The 22,576-nt window shown below is 44.6% G+C and overlaps 1 protein-coding gene across 2 annotated transcripts in view; it reads left to right on the plus strand.

Moving 5' to 3' along the window:
* Positions 1 to 22,576, plus strand: part of Prkcq (protein kinase C theta) — a 132,683-nt gene that overhangs the window by 108,574 nt on the left and 1,533 nt on the right. For both annotated transcript variants that reach the window (XM_048460831.3, XM_085699144.2), the window contains 3 exons: positions 5,680 to 5,818; positions 12,120 to 12,308; positions 22,263 to 22,391. In XM_048460831.3, coding sequence (XP_048316788.1) covers positions 5,680 to 5,818; positions 12,120 to 12,308; positions 22,263 to 22,391 — 457 coding nt within the window. The remainder of the gene's footprint in view (positions 1 to 5,679; positions 5,819 to 12,119; positions 12,309 to 22,262; positions 22,392 to 22,576) is intronic.

A 22,576-nucleotide genomic window follows, 5' to 3' on the forward strand; every position in this document is an offset into this window, starting at 1 on the left:
GGAGCTGGAAGGATCTGGCTGAACTGCCAGTCACCAACACAGGGGCCTGGTCTGGGATAGCCATAACTTGGAGTCACCATTAAAAGTTCCATTGTCCTACACTTGGCTTTTTGCAGACAGCAAGCTGAATAGAGCCTTGGTCAACACTGAGGCTTTGGTATTTGCAGAATATGGTTCTACTATCAGAAAAAAATCATATAATAAGAACACTCCATTTCCAGATATGTCCTGGCGAGGGTACTCTCTTCAGCATCACAAAACTCAAGTTTTTGAGATGTACACTCTAGAGTATAAATTTAAACTTCTTTTAAGTTTTGTGTGTGTGTATGCGTAGTGTGTGTGTGTATGTGTGGTGTGTGTGTATATGTGATGTGTGGGTGTGTAGTGTGGGTGTGTGTGGTATGTGTATAAGGTATGTGTGCATTGTGGTATGTGTATTGTGTGGTGTGTACATGGGTGTGTTGTGTGTGTATGTGTGTGGTGTATGCAGTGTGTGTATAAGGTGTATGTGTGTGTGGTGTGTGTATGTGCATGGTGTGTGTGGTGTGTGCATGTGTGTGGTGTGTGTATAAGGTATGTGTGTGTATATGTGGTGTGTGTGTATGTGTGTGGTGTGTACATGGGTGTGTTGTGTATATATGTGTGTGGTATATGTATGGTGTATGTGTGTGTGGTGTGGGGGAAGTAGTGTGTATGGTATGTGTATGTGTGTGTATTGTGTATATTGTGTGTATGGTGTGTATATATGGTGTATATGTGTATGTGTGCGGTGTGTGCATGGAATTGGTATGTGTATATGTGTGGTATGAGTGTGATGTGTGTATGTGTATGGTGTGTGCCTCTGTAGTGTAAGTGTGATGTGTGTGTGTGTGTACAGTGTGCGTATTTGGGGTGTGTGTGTTCTTGTGTGGTGTGTGGGTGTAGGTGTGTAGTGTGTGGTGTGTGTGCAGTGTGTATGTATGTGTGTGGTGTGTGTTTGTATGATGTGTGTGTATGTATGCTGTGTATGTGTGTGTGCTATATATATGCAATAACTACAGAGGCCAGAAGAAAGTGTCAGATTCTTTGGAGCTGGAGTTACAAGTGGTTGAGTTATGTTCAACATGGATGCTGGGAATTGAATTCAGGTCCTCTGGATAAGCAGCAAGCACTATTAGCCACTGAGTTATCTCTTCAGAATTTTTTTCCTAGCTATCTAAAATGTGGTAGGTTAGGGATAATAACTTTCATTTTTTTAGTTTTATTATAATGCCTGTAATATGTAAAGCACACTTGCACTTAATATTGCATAGTTTGTATGTTGAAATGTGGACAGACTGGTAAGAATGGGGTGAACGAATATCTTGATAAGTGGATGAGTGAACAGATTAACAAATGAATGGATTGATGGATATGAAAGGGGGAAGTCAGGAATTTTGGAAAGAGAAAGAATTGGATATCGCAGAGTTGCTAAGGACCCATAAAACTGAAATCCATATTCCCCAGTGTTTCTCTTCCCACTCAGCATGAGGTTTCCATCTTGGCATGCTGATGGATGTGTAGGACAAAATGACCAATAAATGTCTTCCTATGACAAACAGCATACACTCATTTTAGGGCTTTATCCACACGTGTGAGTCACGGTTTTAAGTCTTCTTATGTACCAATCAGGGAAGAATATTTGACTCATTGAATGAGGTCATTGTAGGTCTTTGAGAGGCATCTGAAGATAATTAAAATCAAGATGAGGCCACCAGTCCTGTCCCCACACTGCTTGGTGAAGACAGCAAGCTGTTGATGGTGGACCCCACACTTCCGCTGCTGATGGCACTGAGGTTGGCCTGTTTAAAGCAACATTCCAAGTGCTCAGGGGTACCTTGACCGGTAGGCGACTGAAATGGCAAAGAGAGCCTGTTCGTTCCCTCCTGCGGGACAGGGCTGCACTGGTCTGTTTACAAACTCCAGTTTCGTAGCTCTGAAAGGCCACCCAAAAAATTAACATAACCCTGGCGGCACATTAAAAACAAAACATCATTCTGTCATAGTCCTAGAGACTAGAAGGTTTAAATCGAAGTATAGCAGAACCTTTCATCAAAGGTTCTAGAAGAAGACCCTTCTCCAGCATACCCAGCAGGAGAGGCTGCAGGCATCTGTAGCTACATAACTCCAATCTCTGTCTCCACCGGGACCTTCTCTCCCTGTGTGTCTCTCTTCCGTGTGAGATGAGAGCAAGGCATGATAAATTTAGTCTGCCTTCACCACACATGCAATTCAGGATGAGTTCATCTTGACACCTTTAACTTAATTATATCAGTAAATACTCCCTTTCTTAAATGGGTTAAAAATCACAGCATTATAGGGAGTATGACATGGATTTTATTCTTTTTTATTATTTTAAAAATGCACATGCAAAGTCAAGCATGGTGGTACATGCCTGTGATTCTGGCAGTCAACAGGCTGGAGGCAAGAGGATTAAAACTCAAGGATACTTTGGGCTACAAGAGAGTTCCTGCATGCATGCCTGCATCTGCTGCATGGGTGTGTGCGTGTGTGTATGTGCTTACGTGTGTGTATGAATAAATATGTATGAGGTAGGCACCATTCACTACTCTGTATCATGAACTGATAAATGTCCACTAATGTATTGTCCATGGTTAAAGACCATGATGGGCAGAAAATATGTAGAATTCCAAACTGTAAGATAACAAAATAAAGGCACTCTCTAGATTTTCTTGGAGGGTAGAATTACTTGAAAAAAATAGAGGCAGCACATGCTAAAAAGTTCAAATAAATAGGATTCCAATTGAGAGAGAGAGAGAGAAAGAGAGAGAAAGAGAGAGAGAGAGAGAGAGAGAGAGAGAGAGAGAGAGAGAAGAAAAGACCTTATGAGACTGCTAGCACTCCAAAAGCAAAAACTTCTTATCTTGGTAATGTTTTTTTTTTGTTTTGTATTTAAGGGGAAGAGAATTTTCAAATAGAGAAAATGACTACAGAGAAGCCACCCTTCCCACCCCCACCGCACACACATGGAGGAAGTCAAGCAGAAAGGGACAGGCCAATTAACTCTTAGAGGTGCTTACCGCCTCATGTAGAACAAAACTAGATTCACGGGTTCAGAGCCTGTGGTTGGGCAGCACAGAACTGAAGAGATGAGATTGGGGTAGCTGTTCGTCTTTCAACACCATCCAGGAGAGCCTTCTCATGGGAACAGCGGCATCTGAAGAGATGCTAATTTGGATGTAATATAAAACCAAGGACTCAGAAAATATACAGACATGGCAGGAAAATTCAGAGCCTCAATTCTGAGAATATCAGAGACAAAGAGTGGCTGTTCTTCTGAATGAGGAACTAGACCTCACTTCCATATCTGAGGCCATTTCCAAATGCTTTTACATGGCCTGTTTCAGTAGATGCCATAGGAGATAAGCAAGAGGCATCATGGGCCTTGTTTATTGCTTAGTAACAAGAGGTTCAGCAAGGTCCACCGTGAAACAACTGTAACTTGGCTTCTGAATAGAAGATCTTCTCTAGAACTGACCACACGCCGAAGGGTTCCACTGAGTTTTCCATTATGTTCGACACACAAGTGCCATGGTGACAAAGAGTGGCTTTGGACTCTCAAGTGCTTCTCTCGAGTCTTGATGTCCTAGAGTGAAGAGTTAGTTAAATGACTGCCTCAGAATGTTCTAGATCTTTGGGTTCTATACAGTATCCCTAGTTTGCTCCAAAGGGCAAGTCTTCTGCCTCCAGTCCTTACTTCCATGGAGGTCTGGCTTTGAGAAAAAAAAGTCTTTTAGGGCCTTTCCATTCCTTAGGTCTCTCAGAACTCCTCTTCCACCATCCCAAAGACATCTGTACCGCTTTAAAAAATGGACTGGAAATTTGACATGAAGCTTATTTTTCCTAGCCAGAGGCACAGGGAACATTTATTTTTAGAATCAGTTAAAATACATCCGTGTATCGTTTCATAAGACCAGTTTGATGAGAAAGACCAGGTGGTCTTGAACTAAAAGAATGTAAGAGAGATAGCCTAGGTTTGCATTCCAGGCCACTGACTAGCTATTTGGTCTGGATAAATAACATTGTGCATGAGAAACTTTTATCTTACCTTGGGGGGGGGGGGGAACTACATCAGTAGTAACTTGATGAGGTTGATGAGATGTCTCAGTGGGTAGGAAGGAGCAGTTACTATTCAAGCTTAGAGACCTCAGTTCAAATTCCAACCCCCCCCAAAAAAAACCCAAGTTTGACTGCATGCATTTGTAATCCCAGTTACAAATGATGGAGGGAGAGGAGGCAGGAGGCTCTCTGGAGCTTGCTGGTTACCAGCCTAGCTGCAGGCCCAGTAAGAAACACTGTCTGGAGGGGAAAGCATGGAGAATAACAGAGCAGGATACCCACCGTCTCCCCCTCTCCTCCACATACACATTTAAGTGTGAGCATCCACCCACACATGCACCTGTATTCCACACTACATACTTCACATATACTCATACTGTAACACTAGTAACAATAACTTGATATCAAAAGACTACTGTGAGACTCAAATGATGAAATAGGTGTGTGTATAAGCAAAAGAACCCAGCAAAGTATTAGATACTGGGGCCATTGTCCTGGTCTTTTCTAAAGCATCACACAGCAGGATCTAGCTCTCTGGAGATGACGGCACCAACTTCAGCCAAATTTTAGAACTATATTATCTATAAATGACAAACTTAAAATGACACCAATATGGCATAGCATATGGACTAGCTAATAAGCCTGAATCGTTAGTGTGTGAATTTAGATCAGCCTGTAATTGGACTGAATGGATATAGCTGGTAAGATATGTATTTAGCTCCAGTGAAACATTAGGAGTCAGAAGACCAGCACTCTCCAGTGAGAAGGCTCAGACGCAGCAGGCATCTTCTGTCTTGACCATGAAAGTGTGGCAGGGACAGAGAGAAGCAGGTGCTGTCATGAATCTGAGACATGTCTAGGGATTCCCAGTCACACAGAAACTATTGGTGTCATATGGGTAGTAGAGATGACTAAACTGGACCAAATGGAAGACATAACTCCGGGGACATCGGCTAAGTCTCAGCTGGGGCAGCATAGCTGGGTTCCACTCTGTTTCTCTCGTCAGCTTGTTCTCGCGGGGAGTGGAACTAGCAGTTGAAACAGTTACTCGGGTGCGCTTCACAGCTCATAACCATTGGTTGATTGTGAAGTGATTCCATGCATATCAGTGAGTGCTTCGTGTGTTGCCAGAACTGCCCCTGGAACAATGACTCGGGACGCTAAGATAGCCACTCTCCCGCTGGGACAGCCACATGGGGCATTGATGCTCTCACTCTCCTGCTGACATAGCCACACGGGAAATATGGATCGAGCCCCTAAGGTGCAGCAAGTATTCAGAAGGCATGGAAGATGTGGTGATCTGTTGCAGTATCTGTCCCAAACCAGATGGCCGGGGCAGCAAGGGCCTCAAGAGAAGCCCTGAACATGAGCCACTGGATATGGGGAGGTGGGACATTTGACAGCATGCAATGAGCTACTGAGAAGAGCCATGTCTGGTCCAGAGGATTTGGTGGCAGCACAGCCTCTCCTCAAGCTCTCCCCCGAGCCATGATGGCACAAGCTACCGTTCCCCCACGAGAATTTCATTTGAACAAAACTGTGTTGATTCGAGTGAGATTTCACTTCTCTTTTGTTTTCCAGGGACCTGAAGCTCGATAATATCCTGCTAGACAGAGATGGACATATCAAAATAGCAGACTTCGGGATGTGCAAGGAGAACATGCTAGGCGACGCGAAGACAAATACTTTCTGCGGGACTCCTGACTACATCGCGCCCGAGGTAGGGACACACTGCCTGGGCGGCCCTTGCCCAGCCTCTGTGCTGAGGCCAAGGGATTCCTCCTCTAGGGTTCGGTATGGTTTGGTCTGCGGAGTGTTTTCCAGATGTAGATCCACATATGGGTCTTTTGAGTTTTATAGAAAACGCTACCCCCTACTAATGACATCTTTCCATGGCCAGAGATCTAGACTCCCTTTGCGTTATGGGTCTGAACCCACCCCAGCCTTAAAAATTATCTCTTCAGACCCACCGGAAGAAACACCTGGCAAAGAGTCAGGAAGAAGCAATGCTCCACCTAAATCAAGTGTAAAGGTGGGGTCAGAACCCCTGGATAGAAGGGAAAGGAGGAAGGGCTGTCAGCGCCTCTCACCTCCATTTCTAAATGAGTGTGGGTGCTTCTCTACGGCGAGGATAACTGTGGCTCGTGGTGTTATTGAAGCTGTTAAAGGATCTACGTGTCTGACAATTTCATAAGGCAATCTATTACTCTATATGATTATTCGTTGCTTTAAAAAGCTTTAGAGAATAGTGGAATTTCTAAAAACTATGCCTCATTCTAATCCCACAAAACAGTTTGCGTTCCTGATGATCTGACCAGCGTTTTCTCAGGGGGTGTCTGCCCTTTCAGTGAAACTCACTTTCGCACTTCGGGGGATTCTCCTCCAGCTGCCACCCCAGGGATACTAGAGACCGCCTGACCGTGCGGGCCCTGTCAGAGCATGGAATATCTGGGGCCGTTGCATTTATTTTATTTTTATCTTTCAGTCTCCTGCACAGCCGCTTGTTTGCTCTGCAGTCTGTGGCTGTGGCTCGCTTTTAAGACGCTTTTTAAATTTTGAAATAATGTTTGTAAGAAGTTCCAAAAGTAGCACAGAGACACCTGCACCCTCCACCCAGCTTCCTCCATTAGTTATAACTCAAATTGTTCAAGATCTAAAGAGAAGGCACAATGGACAAGAATCTTCCTCTGTGAACATCTGGACCTGCGTTCAAATCCCCTAGCACCCACCTAAAAAACTAGGTGTGGCCATGTACACCTATAACCTCAGAGCTTTGGAAGGTAGGGACGGGACAATCACTAGGATTTGCTGACTCCAAATTCAGTGAGAGCCCCTGTCTCAAGGGATAAGGTGGAGAGTTAAACAGCAGGCTACCCAATGTCTTACATCATGGCTAGACACACCCACACACACCTGCATTTGCATCTGCACGTAAGCCACACACACACACACACACACACACACACACACACACACACACAAATTAGTTCCTTTTCTACTGCTCCGATAAAAACACCATGACCAAGTCAACTTGTAGAAGGAAGGGTTTATTTGGGCTTGCAGTCCCAGAGGGAGAAGAGTCCATCACCCTTCCAGAGGGGACGTACGGCAGCAGAGCAGCGACTGAGAGCTCACATTTTAAACAAGCAGGAAGCCCAGGGAGTGGTGAAAACCTTTGAAACCTCAAAGCCCGCCCTCAGGGACACGCTTCCTCAGCAAAGCCACACCTAAGCCTCACCAAACAGTGCCCCCAAAGCATTCAAATGCTTGAGACTCTGAAGCACATCTTGCCAGTTCCCCTCATGGATAGATTTGGGTGATCTTCCCTTTTACTCAGTGAGGAGACTAACACAGAAAGATGAGACAAATTAACTTTTTAAAGTAATGGAAGGAAGGAAGGAAGGAAGGAAGGAAGGAAGGAAGGAAGGAAGGAAGGAAGGAAGGAAGGAAGGAAGGATGATTGTCTAGTAAGGACAGATCTCGGATTTCCCTGATAAGGCAAAGTCAGCAGCAGATCCCATAGTCCCACAAACAATCATGGCAGCTGGGGCTAAGAACCAAGCTGCTTCCACTGCACCACCATGGTTTTCATTTTAATTTAACCTCATTGAAAGGTTCGGATGGCTGCTGTTCTTCGGGAAATGGCGAGTATTTTAACTGTCCAGTTCACTGCTGTGATCCCTTCCTGACATTAGAACCTACGTGTGAGCACAGACACTGTCTGTGTGTGGGAGCAGAAAGCAAAGCAGCTTTAGTTTGAGGGGAAGCCAAAGCTAATTCGGCTCGAGCGTAGGAGACCTCAAAGCGGAGCCTGTTCAGCACTGAGCCCCTCGGTGATTATCCCAAACTGTGTGGACTCAGCTCAGATACGTCGTGTTAGTCTCAGCAAAGGTCTCCTATGTCTTCCTCTTGCCCCACACTGACCTCCTCCACACCCATGCCCACCCCTGACCCCATCCAACCCCCACCCTCAGCACATCAGACACCTCCGATTCTTTTACCTTCGCTTTAGGATGTCTAAATATCTTTATTCTGTTCTTGTCCATCCCTGTCTGCAAAAAAAAAAAAAAAAAAGGTTTTGTTCTTTCTTGAGCAGAGCAACCTGAAGATATGTGTGTGTCTACATTACATATGAATTTGAAGATATGTGTGTGTGTCTACATTACATTTGAATTTCATGCATTGCTACCAACTAACATGGTCTAAGTGTTAAAAATATGTCTAAAATGTGTAACAGCAAATTGAACTAAGAATGAGACAAAAACGGGTGCTAAGTAGCTTAGTTCTTCTGTCTTAATAGTAAAAACTAAGTATATGTCATGAAAATTAGGAGATCAATACCTTATTAAAATTATTTCTTTTCGAGATTTAATATCATGTACATCGTCCCCTTCCTTTTTTCCTCCAATCTTCCCCATATTCCTCCTTGCTCTCTTTTTCCATTAATTGTTGTTATTGCTGCTGCTGGTGGTGATGGTGATGGTGGTATGCATACGTGTGTGTGTGTGTGTGTGTGTGTGTGTGTGTGTGTGTGTGTGTATGTTCCTAAATACGTAAGTACAGTCTGTTCGGTCTTTTTAATATCACTTGTGTTTATGTTTTCAGGGCTAACCATTTGGTATTAGATAGCCAGTTGGTGGTTCTTCCCTAGGTCAGACGATTTCTCCTGCTTTTATCATTTCTTAGTTGCCTGTAGTTCTTTGCTTAGGTTGAGGCCTCATGAGCTTCCCCCGTCCACTTTAGCAAGGCTGTTGGTTGGGCCGTTGTCCAGCTTGTGTTTAGACAGTCACGTTGGCGAAACTTCATGGGTGTAGCTTCTGACACTCCGAGGAGAGACAGTGTCGCAGCAAACTCCCCGCTCTTCTGGCTCCTCCAGTCCTTCTTCTCCTTGGCTCTGATCCCTGAGCCTTAGGTGTGGGAGTTGAGTTATAGAAGCCTCAGTTGGGACTGGGCTCCACACTCTAGGTTTGATTGTTTTTCTGTAATTGTCTCTCCATCTGCCACAAAGAAAAATTTCCTTGTTGATGGTGAAGACTATACTTAGGAGATAAATTTTAAAAAGAACCTTGGTTTAAGGATCCATAAAATGACTCAGCAGGTAAAGGCACTTGCTACCATGGCTGATATCCTGAGAGCCATCTCTAGGACCTATGTGATAGAAAGAAGAGACTCCTGGAAAGTTGCCCTCTGACCTGCACACATGTGCCACGGCAAGCACATGCCTCACTCCCCACACACACACACCAAATAACTGTAATTTTTTAAATTTTTTTAAAAAACTCTTGGTTTAATACTCTAGGTCTCTGGGCATTAAAAGGTCTGACATATTTCTTCAAATTCTTGGTTCTCATAGTATTGTGGCGCCTGGTAAAGATTCCTAGCAAGTACAATACGGAGCAATATATAATCAGCAGTTAGCAAGGACTATCGCTGATAACAGATGCAAGTCCATTGTCCAAAGCACTGTTTTTAAGATTTTTTTTTTTTGAAAGCAAGCTTCTTTGGGGCCCAAAGCACAGTTAATGAAGCCACTGGTTTAGCTTCACACGTGGCTGATAAACAAGCTGTCTGAAAGGGACGGTGCCACCACCATCTCCTACCGCCTACATAGAGTCCTGTCATTTACTTAAGTCCGAATGTCCTGTGTGCTACAGGATCCCTGTGATCACTAATGGGCTACATGTTATCAGGATCCATTCATCATCATCTCAGGAGTGCACACTCTTTAACACGCTTGCTCCAAGGAGCTGTTACTGTCCCCATTACAAGGGACAAAGAGGGTCTGTGTCAGACAGTGACAAAGCCGTCATTATTATCATTATTACTTGACTAGTTTCTCCACTTTGGAATTGTTGAGTCTCAGTTCTTGGAGTAAGGCGGAGCTAGGAAAGGGGACAGACCCTCTCCCTGGCTCAGCTCCACCACCCTGTCCGTCACAGAACAGTGTGCAAAGGACCATGCAGGAAGAAATAAATACCAGAAGACAGTATTAACTGTGATTGGAATATTCAGAGACTGGACTTCAGAACCAGCTCTCAACTCACTATGAGACCTTAAATAAAGACCACAACTTCCTAAATCCAGTCATCACCCTCCAGGGATGACAGCAGAGGTCCTGGGTATTATTAGAAATGAAGACATAATGTACAAAAAAAAAACACCTGGTGGATGTTAGCGTTCCTTCTCGAACAGTCTGTTCCCTTTGTGAATTTGCAGTTTGCTCCTCCCTCCTAACGTAAGACTGTGTTTACTTTAACTAACATCACCTAAGCCTCAAAGCTCTGACTTCTGTGACAGCGGTCTCCTGGCCTCCAAATTCCTTTTCATTTGTTCCTCCGAAATGAAGTTGTTTACGGAGATGTTTGTTGTTCGGGAACAGTTCTGGTTGCTTTGGCACCACCTTGTGGCTTGTCTTGGGAATTGCGTGTGAGCCTAGTGCCTAATACCCTTTGTGTCTATGTAGGGCTGAACCAACTGATTGTACACATTAACGGTGCATCTTTTCTTCCTCGTCTCTCTCTCTCTCTCTCTCTCTCTCTCTCTCTCTCTCTCTCTCTCTCTCTCTCTGGGTCATTAAGACAAATGTAGTTGCCTTTTTGTTTGTCAAATTTAATGTGAGCTTTTATATTTCCATATTGAATTACAGCTATCAAGTATCAGTTTATAAATGGTGGCAGATTGCAAAATTCTGTTTGCTAAATGATCTTTGCTTTCATACACGGGGATAAAGTTTATCCAAGCAGCTGTTCAGCATTGCACTTACAGCAGTTTCCAGGCCCTGCTTTTCATAGGATCCCTGGAAATCACCCTGTTATTACAGCCTTATTAGGTAGCCAGGCATGAACATCCTTTCTAACAACGGAGGTTCTGGAGGGGTAGGAGGCTTCCTCGAACTGTGCAGTGAGGGATCCAGCCCATACAGAGCATGTGGGGCTTTGCATGGTTGCATAGCATCCTGCTATGTCTAAGTATCACGATGTCTTTGTGCATTCATCTCATGGATGGGATCTTTGGCTGGTGTGCTCTCTCTTAGTCACCATAAGCCGGGCTATATTAAACAGAGTGCCTGTGTCTCTTAAATTCACTGGCTTCATTGATTTTGTTAATATATCCACCGCCGCATCCTCTTCAGTCACTCATGCAGTTATGGATCCCACTGCACACTGTTTTTGCCGTGCCTGCTGGCATTAGGATGCTATGCAGTGACACAGTGACGTGCGCAGCCTTGGCAGCTTGCACAGCCTTGGCATTCCTGCAGCAGAAGGAGCTACTGGAAGTCAAGGGACATCTTTATTGCCACAAAATGTAAAATGATAAAAGGATAGATTTAGTGTTTTAAGTTAGGTAGCATTTCTGCCTTTACAACCTCCTCCCTGGAAGACAGACCAAATCAGTTCTCAGAACCTATCCTAAGCTGTAGGTCTGAGGAATCTCTGATCTGACATCTGGGTGGGAAGAGTCTTGAGAGTCTTGCTGACTTCTCTCATGATAGTCACATGACTTGATTCTGCATCCTAGTGGCCAGTCACGTGCCTCTTGACATGAACAGTTGTGACTGGCTAAGTTTAGAGATGGCACTGGATGGAATGGATTTTGTGTGGTCTTATGCAGAGTTGGAAGAGCAGAAGCCATAAAACACATAGGTCTCATTTAGCTGTCTGCATCAAAGGTAATGGAGAATTTAGGCTCAGGCCAGCTCTGTAGGATAAAGTCCCTGCCTCCCAAGAACCTCACAGCACAGAAGGAAAAAAAATGAAAGCTACACACTTGGTTCAGTCATCACACCCAAAGCCAGAGGGGAAAAATACAAAATAAAGATGAGTGTAAGTGAGTCTCTACTTCCACTCAGAAGCTTGGGCACGATGTGTCATCTCTTTCCAGTCATCAGCAGGCCAGAAGATACCCCTCTCAATCAAGACCACAGGCTGTCACAACCAGCCAGTCTCTCACCTCCAGACTTGGGAGCATTAGCAGTCGTCAGACTCGAATATTAATGGTACTTCTGTCTGTTGCTCGTGCAGATCTTGCTGGGTCAGAAATACAACCATTCCGTTGACTGGTGGTCCTTCGGGGTCCTCCTTTACGAGATGCTGATTGGCCAGTCGCCTTTCCACGGCCAGGATGAAGAGGAGCTTTTCCACTCCATCCGCATGGACAATCCCTTTTACCCACGATGGCTGGAAAAGGAGGCCAAGGATCTTTTAGTGAAGGTAAGAAATGAAAGCCAAAGCCTGGGGTAGTGCCTAAGAGGGTGACTGCGTCAAGTGCGCAAGACCCTGAGTTTGACTCCTAGCTTTGAAAAGGAAAAAAAGAAAAAGAAACAGGAAAAAAATGGTGCTAAGAGAGGATTCATAAAAATCAGTACTAGGTTCTGCTCAGTAGTCCCATTTGTTCCCAGGTCCTGAGACATGACGGAACACCACAGCATGTAGTGAAGGGTTTAAAGGGATGCTGCTGTCTGTGTTTCAGCTGAAAGGCTGGTGCTACGGGCTCTGGTATCAAAGTCAGGGGATCAAGACAGGGGTAGGGGGGGAAGACCCATGTCTCATGTTGCTTCTTATAGGCAGAGTCTAGATTGTGTGTGTGTGTGTGTGTGTGTGTGTGTGTGTGTGTGTGTGTAAAAATAAAAGGAAACTATTGGAAGGGAGGAAAGAACCAGCCAGAAAGGGAAGAATGAAAAAAGAAGGATATTGGGGGCACAAATGTCATATATGTCTGAAAATGTCACAATGAAATCCATTATTTTGTATACTAATTAAAATAATGAGAAAATTTAGCTTTGAAAATTAAAACAGCCATAATTGAAAAACAAAACAACAAAAACCAAATATGTATAGGCAAGCATGGTGGCTTACAAGGTAAGCGAATCAGGAGTTCAAGGTAGCCAGACCAGGCTATATGATTACATGAGACCCTGTTTTAAAAAAAGAGGGGGAGGGTGGATGAGGGGAAAGAAGAGGAAGAAGGGAAAGTAAAATAAATCTTCTTTTCACCATTTATAAAAGAAATCCCAAAAAGCCTTGGTGGCCCTGGGTGGAGGAAGCCTTGGTGGCCCTGGGTGGAGGTGTAGTTAGTTCTTTAAGCAGTCACAGTATGTGACTTACAGCAATCTTTGTCCCTTGTATATAATGCCCTATGGGCCAGCAAACCACCCATCCCTAGCAGGATGCAGACTTCTCCACTCATGCTGCTGAAAGCAAACCTCTTCAGTCCCAGACACCATCTCTGCCATCTCCATTGAGAAAGGAAAGCAGACAACCCTAGGCCCCAGGCAGCATGTCAGTCTTCACACTGATGCAGGTCTACTGCCCACCTCAGCTCAGAGGTCATGGTGAGGTTCTGGCCTGTGGAGATGGGACCGCAGCCATGCTGAGGTTACCTGCATCCTTGTTCTCTTCCTTTCCAACCTTTGAGTCTTCGTAGGCCTATAGTGATAGATACAGATACAGATGCTATAGGTAGGTAGAGACAATATGTTATGATAGGATAGTTAAATATCAATAATTCTCTACTATAATCATTTAGATATGGTAGACTTATAATCATCAAATAATAAGAGATTTACCTTAATTTTTTGTGGCAAGGTTTCCAACTGAGCCTGAATCCACAGACTCGTCCTCTGTCCCCGAGCGAGCCCAAATTTATGAACTCTTTTCTTTAATTATTATTGTTATACATACACCTCTGGGGTGTGTGTGTGTGTGTGTGTGTGTGTGTGTGTGTGTGTGTGCGCGCAGCCTGATGAGTCCATTATGCATTACTAACCAAAAGCTATTTCCCTAACCCCTATTAATGAGTTTTAAACCAAAAGTTCGGAAGCATTTCCATAAGCTTACAGAAGTCCTAGGTTTCCTTCCCAATACCAAAAAGAAAGAAAGAGAGAGAAAAGAAGGAGCGAAGGATGGGAGGAAGAGAGAAAGAAAGGAGAACAGGGAGGAAGGAAGAAAAAAATAGAGAAGGCAGGGAGGGAGAGAGAAACAGAGAATAAGGGATTTTCAGGCTCATCTTTCGCTAGTCAGCATTTTTTCTCTTAAAAACTATTTAGGATTAAATCTAAAGGGCTTTATACTTCCATGTCCCTAAGGCAAGTGACAGCCTGTCTGAGGTATTAGAAATTTTGAGACGACTCCAGAGCTCTCTCTGGGAATCGGGATCGTGAATCTGAGAGGTGTTGACAAAGCCCCATAGGAAACTCGGCCTGAGGTTAATAGAATAGGTATTTAAGACCAGAGCCTGTTCCACGCAGCTCGCACCTTCTGACCCTGAGCCAAACAAGCGCCAAGCTTAGAAAACTCCCTGAATGGCCAATTAAATTCACTTTTAATGAGCAAACAAAACACATGGATAATGAAAGCTAATTTAAAAATTAGCTAGGTTTAAAAAAAAGGACAGCAGTAAAAAGAAGCTAGTGGGATTCCAATGCAAAGTCCCACTTATGAAAGGCAAGTTCAAATCTCATGATAATCAGGACTTTTATTTTACACTTGGTTGTATGAGGAGCTCAATGTGAATTGAACATGTCAGCCCCGGTTGCCGTAACACAATGGACCCAGACTGATTGGGCGACATTTCCCTTTCATTGTCCCTTAACTGCTTGGCATAGTGTCAGAGACAGTATTTAAGTGAACACAGATCAGTCCTTACCCTCTCCCCCACCCCAGCAAGCCCTACTTATTGCACACTGAAATATGGATGCGTCTCACTTAGCAGACATTTATATCTTACCAAGTTAGACATCCAAGCTCAAGAGTCATCAGGGTCAGCCTTGGTGCTGGCCTTCTTCATAGGAGGCATATAGGCACCTTGCTGTATCTAAGAGAAGAGGTGGGTCAAAAAAATACTCTGTATCTCTTATTTTTAAGGACAATAATCCTATGAGATTTGGGCTCCGCCCCTGCGACCTCATTTAACCTTCATCACTTCCATAAAGTTCCTCTGCACATTCACACTGGAGTCAGGACTTCACTATATGAGTTTTGAGGGGTCTGTCACTTAATCTATACTGAAGCATCAGGACCAACAGAGCTTTCTGGGAAAAAAAGAAAAATGAGGAAGAGCCTTGTTTTTCCCATCATCAGAGATTCAGTCACCGTCAAATTGAGCCTACCGGTCAGACAAGTCCCCAGAATTAGTTGCAATCCAACACATGTGTGTGCTTCATAGCCAGCCTTCCCATTGTACCTTCCAAATGCCGAGTTTCCGCTCAGCATCAGGAGAACTTCAGGTCACTAGGATAGGTGAGGTAGGGGCTGGCCAGCAAAACCAGAAGTAACCTTGAGAGGAAAGTGGGGAGGGCTAGTTGCCAAGATAAGAAAGACTGGGTAAGAGGAAGCCATTACTTTAGTAGGGAAAGGAAGTAGAGCCTGTATAACAGACACCCACATCTCATCAAAAAGAGCAAACTATTGATACCTCATGCAAGCTGCGTGGATCCCAAAGGCAGAAAGTTAATCAACGCCATGTCCTTAAAGTGATGGAATCACGTTCAGTCAGGGGAGGGAGCAAGTATCGGGGCAGTTGTATGGCTGTGACTAATTTAAGATAGCAAGAGAGAGAAAGAACTTGCCATCATTTCAAACAATAAAATACTTAAAAACAGCCAGGTAACATGGTACACACTTGAAATCCCAGAGCTGGGATGGTGAAAATAAGCCGTGGGGTTTCCTGGCCAGCCAGGTCAAGTGAGAGGTCAGGTCTCAAAAACCAAGGTAAACAGGTTGGAGAGATGCTCAGGGGTTAAGAGGACCTGCTGCTCTTGCAGAGGACCTGAGGTTCAGTTTCCAGCACCCACGTGGCAACCCACAACTGTCCTAAGCTCCAGTTCCAGGGACCTGACCCTCTCTTCTGACCTCCACAGGCACCAGGCAGGCACACACGCAGCACACAGACAGACATGCAGACCAAACCCCAAATCTATAAAATAAAAATTAATGATAAAAATGTTTTCTAAGAGAAATAAAGCCAGGAGGAGACACCTGAAGAACAGCCAAGGCTCCACTGGTCTTCACATAGGTGCACACACCTACCTGGTCACCCACGCTCAGAAAAATTAAAAGCAGAAGCAGGGTTGAGGTGGCTCAGCAGGTAGAGGCACACACCCCGTAGCCTGATGACCTGGGACTGATCACCAGGGAATCACATGGGAGGAGAGAATCAACTCTCACACACAAATAAATAGATAGAGGTAATAAATTTAAAATAAAGTAAAAGTAAGACTAAATGCCATGTAAATACCAAAACATATGATATACATTTCTGCAGATTATCAGCGGCAGAAGAAAAGTGTGTTATGAAAACAGGCAAAAATGTGTTGAGCAGATCAAAACTTAAGACAATTAAGGATAAAAACAGAGAAAGGCTTCAGGCAAAAGAGACTTTAAAGCCACTTGGACACCTTTGTGATTCCTGACATGGATTTAAAAAAAAAAAAATGCCTGTCCTTCCTCTTGCACACAGTGCAGCAATTCGGCTGATGAATATTAATTTCCATTACACAATTTGCTGCCAGTGTGGCTGATTTGCAGCTTATCTTCCCTCCTGGATCACTTTAAAGCCTCCAGCAGCCTTCACAGCCTTAGGTTCCCCCTGTTGCAAAAATCCAAAGAAAACACTATTTCTCTGAATTTCCCTGCGGGGACTTTCCCATGAGATAAAACCAAGAAGTCTGGGGTTTTTCAGGAAGGCTGGTCAAGGCAATGCTGTGTGGCACCCCCGAGAGCAGTGGGACCAGACTGTCCCCTTGAGTTCTCATCGGACCCGGGCACATGTAGCCCACCAAACAACTCCGTGTCGCGAGAGGCCATGGCCATGCCAAGAGCTACAGCTGGGATGCTGCTGTGCAGTTGCCTAGTGACAAAATAAAACGCAAGCACCCTTTCTCCCCCGTTCATTTATCCAGGATGTCCAGTCACTGTGTTTGGAAATGGTGGGAAAGTGATGATCTTAAACAGAGATCCATCCCCCCTTTCCCGAGGAGCGACCCAGGAGGGAGGGTGGGATCCAGGTACAACCCAGCACAGCTGCTGGTGGCTATGAGCTGCTTCCTACCCAGGCTGTCAAATAAATTTAAACAAACTCCAACAATATCCCAGCCTTTTATGTAAGAGTGGGCTGTTTCCTGTAAATATAGAAAGCTTTCACTGGCAAAAGCAGAAGTGTCCTTGCGCCCTTGGTGTGTCATTCCTGCCGCGAAGCCCTTGACCTTGGTGTCCTTAGGACCTGTCTCACCCTCGGGACATTGAGTCTGTTTGCTCCTGGGAGAAAAGATAAGGACAGAAAGAATATTGAACTTGGGGGCTGGAGACCAGATTATCTTCTTATTTTCCATTTTGCTTTTTAAAAAAAGCATTATTTTATTTCACAGGTGCCTAAGCCAAGCTCAGATGGCTCTTTGTTAGGATTTTCTTGGTTCAAATGTCACAGGTTTGCTGAGAAAAATCTAATGGAAAGCCGAGTGTGGTTCACAGTTGGCCCAAGGCAGTGACTTCTAATTTAATTCTCTAAAACATTTCATTATACCAGTGTCAGCTAGATTTGGGTCCATTCTCAAGACACTTAAGATTTCCATCTCATCTTGTTTCATAAAAATATTCTTGAGAGGTAGAGGTCAGTCATTTATTATGATCATCTGGGGAGGGGAGAATATATGGGCAGGTTTCTTATTTTCTCCATTTCTTCATAATAATAATAATAACAATAATAATAATAACAATAATTTAATCAGGGCTGGAGAGTTGGCCCAGCATTTAAGAGCACTTCGAGAAAACCAGACTTCAGCTCCCAGCACCCATGTTGGACAGCTCACAAGCTTCAGCAACTCCAGCTTGAGAAGGTTTGGTGCCCTCTACTCTACCACACCTCCACAAATACCTACACTCACATGTATACCCACACAGAGTCACACAGACAGACAGACAAACAAGACAGGGCAGGCAGGCAGGCACGCACGCACGCATGTGCGCATGCACACACACACACACACACACACACATAAAAATAAATCTTTAAAAAAATGTGCTTTTCCATCTGTCTGCTTTCTGGTTGTTGAGTCCACGGAGAAAATCATCTTACTGCAAACTTGATGCCTTTTCTCCAGGACAGAGGGTTTTGTGGTCTGCAGATAACCTGGGAAGACAACATCTTCAGTTATCTGGCATTGGCTTAGCAGCTTCTTAGAACTGGGAAGGGTGCTAGACTCTATGGGTAGCAGGAATACAAGTGGTCCCCAGAGCTTACAGTCCACAGAACAGGATAGACAGACTTGAAAACCAGACAGCAGGCGAAAATGGCTGGGGAATGCTCTGTGGAGCACAGCAGAAAATGGGAAGGAGGCATTGACCATGACACCCAGGTGCTAGCTGGTTCATGACCTTGAGGAAGTGACAGATCTACTCTGAGCCTCAGTTTCCTCAACCAACAAGTAAGACAGAAAGATAGTTTCTATTTTTCTTTGAAATTTTAGTTTGTTTATAGCTATTGTGTGTGTCCACAATGCATGCATATACCTGAGTACATGTGTGTGTGCTAACACACAGGCATGTGGTTCTGCGGACAACTTTGAGAACCAGTTCTCTCCTCTACTGTTGTTTCCAAGGTCAAACTCAAGTCTTCAGGCTCTCATGGGAAGTTTTTTACTTGCTGAGATATCTCACTAGTTCACGTTATTGTTTTTAAAAGTATTCTAAAAATTAGGATGAAGTTACATCATATCACTTAACTGCAAGGTTTGAGTTCTGAAGATCTGTCATCCAGCACGTAGGCTGTAGTTAACATGCTGTTCAGCATGTTGGCCGCAGTCAACATGCCATTCACTGTGTGGCCTGCAATCCAGATGCGGTCTAGTGTATGGGCCAGTCAACATGCTATACAGCATGTGGGCCGAAGTCAACACACCTTACAGCGTGTGGCCTGCAGTAAGCATGCTTTCCAGCATGTGGGCTGCAGTCAACATGCCGTCCAGTATGTAGGCTGCAATCAGCATGCCATCCAGCATGTGGTCAGAAATCAAGATGCTGGCATCCAGCATATGGGTCGAAGTCAATACACTGTACAGCATGTGGCCTGCAATCAGCATGCTGTTCAGCGTGTTGGCCTCAGATTGAAAGGTGCAGAGCAGATTTTAAATGTTCTCATTCTCCCCCTAAAAAGGTGAGGTGATGGATGCTCATTACCTTCATTAACCATTCCACATAAATTAACATATCCTGCTGTACCCCGTAAATATATACAGTTGGAATAACCAAAACAAATTGTGTGGACCTGTCTGAGACAACCAGCTCTGAGGGTGACTCTCAGAGAACACTGATCAGGATGAATGGGGTAGCCAATCAGATGACCTCGAAAAGGAGGGTGAGCTCTGTTATGGGGGCTTGTCAAGGAAGAGAGGACTGGAGCAGAATTTAAAGACTCAGGACTGGGAGAATGGTTGAGTCACCTCCTAGAAGATGAATTATCATTATGAAGCTGAGAAGAACAAGTGGTCTATTCAGTGAGCAGATTTGTCCCGGAAGAAGGGACAGGAGTGCTGACACCAGAGTAGAGTCTTGAATGTTAGTAGGAGTATGGGTACATCAGGACTCTCTGGGTCCTGGAGGTCACCTGAACTAACCTTCCATTCTACAGACAGAACTGCTATAGTTTGGGTGTGAAATATCCCACAAAGGGCCACGTGATAGAGGCTCAAGAGGTAATGGAACCATGAGGTGGTGGATCATAGGGCAAGGAAGTTAGTTAGTTGGAGGCCACTAGATCCTGGCCCCCACCCCTTCTCTCTCTTTGTTGCCCTCATCTTGCCTGAATGTTCAGATTCATCTCAGGCCCAAAAGGCATGAAGCCAACTGACCATAGGGCGAAACTTCTGAAACCATGTGCCAACATAAAACTTTCCTATTTTTAAATAAAATTGATTATCTCGGGTATTTTGTTACAGTAACGGAAAGATGGTAAAATAGAAAGTAGAGATTGAGAAAGCTAACCCAAGGCTACAACAGCCCTAAGTCAGACAAACAGATTAGTCACATTCCATGATGCGAATGTGGTCAATTCTGTACATAATAGCCTCGGTTTACTTCCCCTGGGTAGTACTTTCATAAAGCACTTTGGACCCTCAGGATCTCAGTAAGAGTCCCCATGGCTGAAGAGAGCAGCATCAGGACCATGCGGAGGGCTCATCGGTGGGTGTGCAATGCATAAGCCTTATACCTGGCACTTGTTTTTAAGACAGGATCTCAAATATCTCAATCTGGTCTCCAACTCACTCTATAGCCAAGGCTAGCCCTTTCCTCCTGAGCCTCCTTGCCTCCACCTCACAGGTATTGTGATTGCAGGTGTGTGCCACTATGCCTGACTGCACTTGGAACTTAAGTAAGACTCTCTTATTTAATTAGTTAATTAATTGATTAATAAAAAAATCCTCCAGTTTTCTTTTGCAGTTTTCTTCAGCACACCTTTGTGATTTGGGGAAGAGCTGAGGCTCTGTAGGTTTTCAAGTTACAAGATAACATCATTTAAAACCATTTTCAGAAGCCATATTCTGGCTGTTCTTAGAAACAGTGAAAGCAAGAAATGGGGCTGAAACCCTTGTGGGAGACACTTGGAAAAATCCCTACATTTTGCCACATTTTCCATCTTAAAGGGCTATAATCTCCTTAAAACACCCAAGCTGTGACGTTATAGGCAAACATTGTGCTGGTGCAGAAATAAGAAGTAATTGCTTGAGACACCTGGGGAACCTATTACTTTCTGAGTTAATGTCTAGACTCCCCTGCTCCATTGTCCCGGACAGGTTAAAGTTTAAAAAGCGTCCGGTTGCTCTGCTGTCTTTCCAATCTCCACTGTGACTGTTAGGTGACGTGACAGGAGAGAGGGCGGTGGAAAGGGAAAGTCACAACGCAGGCTGGAAGGCTGGAGGAATGAGCATGGTTTGAATAACAGCATTCGCCAGGGGTCTACAGCGGGGTTGCTGACTTTCTGTACCCAGAGGCCTTGCAGAGGCCTCAGCTGACTGCCAAGGACTAGCTGACATTACACGCAAGCCCCACAACACTGAACTCCTAAGATAGGGCATCTTCATAAGAAATGTCACACTTAGAGGGGCAGCTAAGTCAGACAAATAAGTTAGTCACTCATTCTGTCTTGCTGGGGGTTCTTTTTTTTCCCCCCTTTGGGGTTTTTTCAAACAGCACCTCACTGTAAAGCCTAGGTTGACATCATCCAGACTGGACCAGACTGGCCTTAAACTCATTTTCCTCCTTCCCTGGCCTCTTGAGTGATGGGTTTCCAGACACACACCATTGTGTCTGGCTTATGCTGCTGGGAATACAGAGCAGTCTTTACAAAGAACAAATATGTGTGGAAAGGGTTTGCAATATGTGTATATTTGCTTATTCATAGTACATATATGCTTACCATATACATGGACATACATGTGTGTATGTGATTGTGTTCATGTTTACATGCCTCTCTATGTAAAGGTATATTTGTATATATACATGTGTAAGCTTGTATATGTGTGTATGTGTATACTCTGTTTAATTTAATCCTAAGGACATCCCTGTGAGACAGACACTTGATATATGTTCTAGTTTATTTTCTGTTGTTCTGATAACACTATGACCAAAAGCAACTTGGGAAGGGAAAAGTTTATTTCAGCTTAAAGGTTACAGTCCATTATTGAGGGAAATTGAGGCAGGGACTCACACAAGAACTGAAGCAGAAACCATGGAGGGATGCTGCCTACTGGCTTGCTCCCTGACTCATGCTTAACTCCCTTTCTTACATACCCCAGGACCATTTGCCCAAGGACAGTACCACCCACATCAGTCATCGGTCCCTCACAGAAGGTCCCCCTTCCCAGGTGACCAGCACAGCATGCGTCACAGGTTAGGAAACTGACGTAGAGTCAGAGACCACGTAAATAACAAAGCAAAGCTGATTCCATGCCAGGCCTATAGAAGTCACCGTACAGCCTGCCTGAGCAAAGAGTAAGGAGGTCAGAGAGCAGATCGTGGAGGGTTCAGAAAAGAGGGTGTCAAGTTAGTGTGAACCACTGCATCTCCACGGAGGTCAGAGAAAAAAGCCAGCTGCGCATACCCCAGTGAGTGAACAGCCTCCTGACCCAGTGCCTCCTCGCAGACGTGAAGCACTCCCCCTCTGCTCCCTTGCAGCTTTTTGTGAGGGAACCCGAAAAGAGGCTGGGTGTGCGAGGAGACATCCGCCAGCATCCTTTGTTCCGAGAGATCAACTGGGAAGAACTTGAAAGGAAGGAGATTGACCCGCCCTTCAGGCCAAAAGTGGTAAGGACTCTCCCACTGGACGGTGTGGCTTCAGCCCATCTCCTTTTGTCACAGGCTGTCACCTGCCCCAGCCCCACCCTCGGGAGGGACATGCTCGATCCACACCATTTGACTGGATCAGAGGTTGGCAGCGGGGATCCCTTTGCCTGTCATTTTTAAACTGTGTCATTGGAATTCACCTAGGG

Source organism: Myodes glareolus, chromosome 14, assembly GCF_982192425.1.
Source record: "Myodes glareolus chromosome 14, mMyoGla1.1, whole genome shotgun sequence".
In the NCBI taxonomy this organism is placed as follows: domain Eukaryota; kingdom Metazoa; phylum Chordata; class Mammalia; order Rodentia; family Cricetidae; genus Myodes; species Myodes glareolus.